Raw genomic sequence first — 3,952 nt, 5'->3', positions numbered from 1 at the left:
CCCCCCCCAGCCACGGGTGCCTCCGCTCACTGGAAGATGTTGTTGGTGTCCAGGTCGACGAAGATGACGTCCTTGGGGGGCTCGTGGAGGTCGAAGTAGCTGGAGTGGATGCCTACAACGAAGGGCACGGGGGCACTCAGCACGTCAGCCAGCGCCAGCGGGCACAGCGGGATGTAGGGGCACTGCCAGCGCAGGGGGAAGATCATCTGGGGACAGGACAGGGCGGTCAGCGCGGCGCCACGGGGGGCACGGCGCAGCCGGCGCCGCCGGACCCCCCCCCCCCGTAACCCCCAGCACTCACCGAGACCAGGGCTTCGCCCACGCTGGTGAGCACGTCGGGGCGCAGCGAGTGGATGAGCAGCTTCTGCTCGGTCAGCACGGCCACCAGCAGCGTCACCGCGTTGTCGGCACCCAGGTTCTGCAGCAGCGTCAGGAAGCTGGCCCCGCTGCGGGGACCGGGGCGTCACCGGGGTGTCCCCGGGGTGTCCCCGGGGTGTCCCCCGTCTCCCCAGCCCCCCTGCCCCCCGCGGCTGTCCCCACCTGAGCGGCAGCGGGGAGGACACGGGCTGGCACAGCAGCAGGTTGTCGTACGGGGACATCTGCGGGGAGAGGGGCTGCGGTGAGCCGGGAGCGCGCCGGGCACCGCGGGGCGCACGGGCACGGCGACGCACCTGCACCAGGATGCGCGGGCGCTGCGGGGACGGGAAGGGGACGTTGTGCATGAAGTGCGAGATGTGCCTGCAACGGGGGGGACACGAGGGCGGCCGGTGGGCGACGGGGTGGCACCGGGGGGGGCTCCGCGGGGCCACCTCCCCGCCCTGCCCGGCGCTCACGTCTCCAGGGGCAGCACGTGGGGCCCCGAGATGGAGTAGCGGTAGATGAACATGAGGAACTTGCGGAAGACGTCGAAGAAGGGCCAGTGGGACAGGACGCAGATGCTCTTGCGGGTCTGCACCGAGCGGCCGCCGATGGGCCGCCGGTCCACCACGCTCAGCAGCCCCAGCCGCAGCCGCTGCTTCTCCGACAGCCGCTCGCGGGCAAAGGCTTCGTGGAACTGGATGGCGGCCCCGTAGACCTGCGTGCCGAGGGGACGGGGGGGTCAGGGCGTGACAACCCCCCCCCGACACCCACCCAGCCCCGGATCCCCGCCTCGCCTTGTCGCCCGAGGCGCCGGTCAGCACGAAGGTGGAGAAGACGGGCAGCGGGTACTTGGTGTCGGCCGGCCAGCTCTCGATGGTGGCGCCCATGGGCAGGCAGAAGACGGGCACGGACTCGGGCAGCGGGAAGGACTCGCTGTCCTGCTCGGGGTAGCGCCCCAGCAGCCCTGCACCGGCAGACGGACGGCGCTGCAGCGGGGGTCCCCTCTCCCCACGCGCAGCGAGGCGCCGCCGGTTCGGGCTAACGGCCGTGAATTAAATGAATCTTCCCCAAACTGAGGCTGTTCTGCGGTGGCGGCCGGGTACCACCTCCCACCCTCCCCTCCACCCAGGCCTTTCCCTTCCCCACCTCGCCGAGGAGCACGAGAGCGGCTGGGCGGCGAAGGCGAAGCCGCCACCAGCTCCCAGGCAAGCCCGTGACCCACACCCCCCCGCGACCCCCCCCGGCCCGCAGCCCACCCTACCTGCTTCGTACACCAGCGTGTTGGCCTTGGCCATGGCGATCTTGTAGCACAGGAACAAGGCCGGGCCCCACTGCAAGGAGGGAGCGCGGCGGGTGAGCGCGGGCGGCATCCCGCCGGGGAAAAAGGGGGGGGGGGTCCCGCGCCCACCATGCTGGTGTTGAGGTTCTTGTCCACGCGGCAGAAGGTGTGCGGGGTGCTCTCGCCCTTGCTGGGCATGATGAGGCAGATGTCGGTCACCCCCAGCGCGTTGTGGCCCTGGGGCTCGGCCGCCCGCCGGTACACCAGGAAGGTGCGCTGGTGCCCCGGGCCCCCCGAGTTGAGGTTGGCCGAGCGGCTGTAGGGCGTCGTGTCCAGGATGGTGTAGCCCGGCTTGGGACGGTCCTTCCCCTCGTAGTGCACCCTGCGGAGAGGGGCGCGGTGAGAGGGACCTGAGGGAGAGCTCGGGGACCCCCTCCCCGGGCGCGGGGACGCACCCCAGCTCGATGAGGGGCAGCTTGTCCCGGCCCCGCTTGTAGCAGATGAACATCTGCGGGTTGTTGAGCAGCCCGGCGTTGAGGTCCACGGGGTGCCCCGAGGTGGTGGTCTCGATGCAGGTGAAGCCGTGCGGCACCTCCTCGCCCTGCGAGCGGATGATGACGGCCACGTCGGTGATGGGCTCGCTGGGCCGGGCCGGGCGCTGCTGCTGGTTCTCGTCCTCCAGCGGCCGCGAGGCGTCCGTCAGTCCGGCCACCACGAAGTAGTCCACCAGCTGCGGGGGCTTCTCGTCCGACATGGCTCACGGCATCTGGGGACGGGCGGTGGGCAGCGGCACGGCTCGCACCCGGACCCCCGCCCTGCCCGCGGGACCCGGTGCCGTGGGGCGCCCCACGGCAAGCAGGCAGCGGCCGTGGGGCACGAAGGCAGCGGAGCTGACGGGGCGAAAGCGCCGGGGACGGGAAGGGAGGAGGCTTCCTGTTTGCCGGTCACGCCGCGCGGCGAGGGGACGGGGAAGCTGGCACCGACAGAGGGGCTGGGGCCAGGCCCCCACCCCGAGCACAGGGCGATGCACGGCACACGGAGATGGGGGTCCCGGGGGGCTGTGGTGCAGCCCCCCCAGGCCAGGAGCTGGTCCCCACGTCACCCACTCGCCCAGGGTGGCTCGTGTACCGTGCTGCGCAGGGCGGCTGGAAAGGGGAAGGAAGCAGGCGACGAAGCCCTGAGCTGGGGGGCTGTCATCATGGGGGGGCCACGCGGCACCGGGGTGTGACACCGGGCGATGGGACCGGTCCCAGCCCCACACACCCACACCCGGAGCAGAAATCGGAGCAGCCGCCGTGTCCCCATGGGATCTGAGACCCCAGGTCGGGGGTCCAAGGACACCCCATTAGCTGGGGGGGGGGGGGGCACAGCCAGCATCCCCTGCGTGGGCAAGGCGCAGCCCGTCCCTGTCCCCTTCCCTGTCCCGGGGACCCTGGGGACCCTGGGGACCCCGGGACCAGCACCCCGGGCCCGCTGGCTGCCGCCCGGGTATTTTTAGCCCAGCGCCGCGTGATGACGGCCGGGCTGCGGCGACGCAGGCTGCCTCCCGATTTAGTCTCCTGCAGCCCAGCTCGGTGGGGAGGAATCAGCCACCGAGGGCACGGCGGCCGTGCCCCCTACTCACAGCCCCCCCACCCCACAGCGCGGTGCCCCACTGCGAGCCTGCAGGAGACATCGGGGGCCCTGATGCTGGGGTCTCGCAGCCCCAAGGGACCCCCACTGCGCTCCCCCACAGCCCCGGGGCAGGACCCGGCCGCTGCCAGGGCTGCAGGGCCGGCTATGGGGTGAGCCTGCCCCACGGGGCGTAGGGACCCTGCCCCACCGTGCGCCCTCTGCCCCACGGCGTGTCCTTTGCCCCATGGGGCTGGCAGGGTTGCAGCACGCCCCACGGCCGCCCCATGCCAGGCAGCCTCCCTGCAGCTGCCTCGGGCTGGAAACGGCGGGGTGGAAACGGGGGCACTGGGAAACCGACGCGCCCTGACAGCCCTACGCACCCCACGGCGGGCCCTGTACACCCGTGGCGGTCTCGACGCACCCACAGCCAGCCCAAAGACCCCACGGAGGCCCCGTGCCCCCTGTGGCAGGCTCTCTGCGCCCCACAGCTGCCCCCATACACCCACCGCAGGCCCCACAGCCCCCTGAGCTGCCCCTCTGCACCCCACTGCAAGCCCCGTGCACCCACAGCCAGCCCCGTGGACCCCTCAGCAGCCCCTGCAGACCCCCCAGCAGCCCCTGCAGACCCCCAGCAGCCCCCCCAGCAGCCCCTATAACCCCCCTGCCAGGCCCTCTGCCCCCCCCCCCGGCGGGCCCTAC

The 3,952-nt window shown here is 72.6% G+C and overlaps 1 protein-coding gene across 2 annotated transcripts; it reads right to left on the bottom strand.

The window, feature by feature from the left end:
- Positions 1 to 15: 15 nt before the first annotated feature.
- On the bottom strand, positions 16 to 3,663 carry DENND4B (DENN domain containing 4B). 2 transcript variants are annotated; one of them, XM_035314532.1, is made up of 10 exons: positions 3,495 to 3,663; positions 2,095 to 2,405; positions 1,769 to 2,021; positions 1,622 to 1,691; positions 1,155 to 1,324; positions 834 to 1,075; positions 672 to 738; positions 541 to 599; positions 302 to 446; positions 16 to 206 (listed from the first exon to the last, which is right to left on the bottom strand). In XM_035314532.1, exons 2-10 carry the CDS (start codon positions 2,391 to 2,393, stop codon positions 27 to 29), a joined length of 1,485 nt encoding a protein of 494 aa, XP_035170423.1. In that variant the 5' UTR covers positions 2,394 to 2,405; positions 3,495 to 3,663; the 3' UTR covers positions 16 to 26. The 2 variants fall into 2 exon arrangements, with proteins under 2 accessions (XP_035170423.1, XP_035170421.1); XM_035314530.1 differs by lacking the exon at positions 3,495 to 3,663 and having other exon boundaries at positions 2,095 to 3,339.
- Between the last annotated feature and the right edge of the window lie 289 nt (positions 3,664 to 3,952).

This window comes from Oxyura jamaicensis, unplaced genomic scaffold (genome assembly GCF_011077185.1).
Source record: "Oxyura jamaicensis isolate SHBP4307 breed ruddy duck unplaced genomic scaffold, BPBGC_Ojam_1.0 oxyUn_random_OJ72867, whole genome shotgun sequence".
NCBI lineage: Eukaryota > Metazoa > Chordata > Aves > Anseriformes > Anatidae > Oxyura > Oxyura jamaicensis.
The sequence above is the reverse complement of the archived record's forward strand: the minus strand, read 5'-3'. Positions and strand labels throughout refer to the sequence as shown.

Excerpts from the sequence above, each read along its gene's own strand:
- DENND4B (XM_035314532.1), bottom strand. The coding sequence starts at position 2,393 with ATGTCGGACGAGAAGCCCCCGCAGCTGGTGGACTACTTCGTGGTGGCC. Across the intron at positions 600-671 it reads GCCCGCGCATCCTGGTGCAG|ATGTCCCCGTACGACAACCT; the intron begins GTGCGTCGCCGT and ends CTCTCCCCGCAG. Across the intron at positions 207-301 it reads TGGGCGAAGCCCTGGTCTCG|ATGATCTTCCCCCTGCGCTG; the intron begins GTGAGTGCTGGG and ends TCCTGTCCCCAG.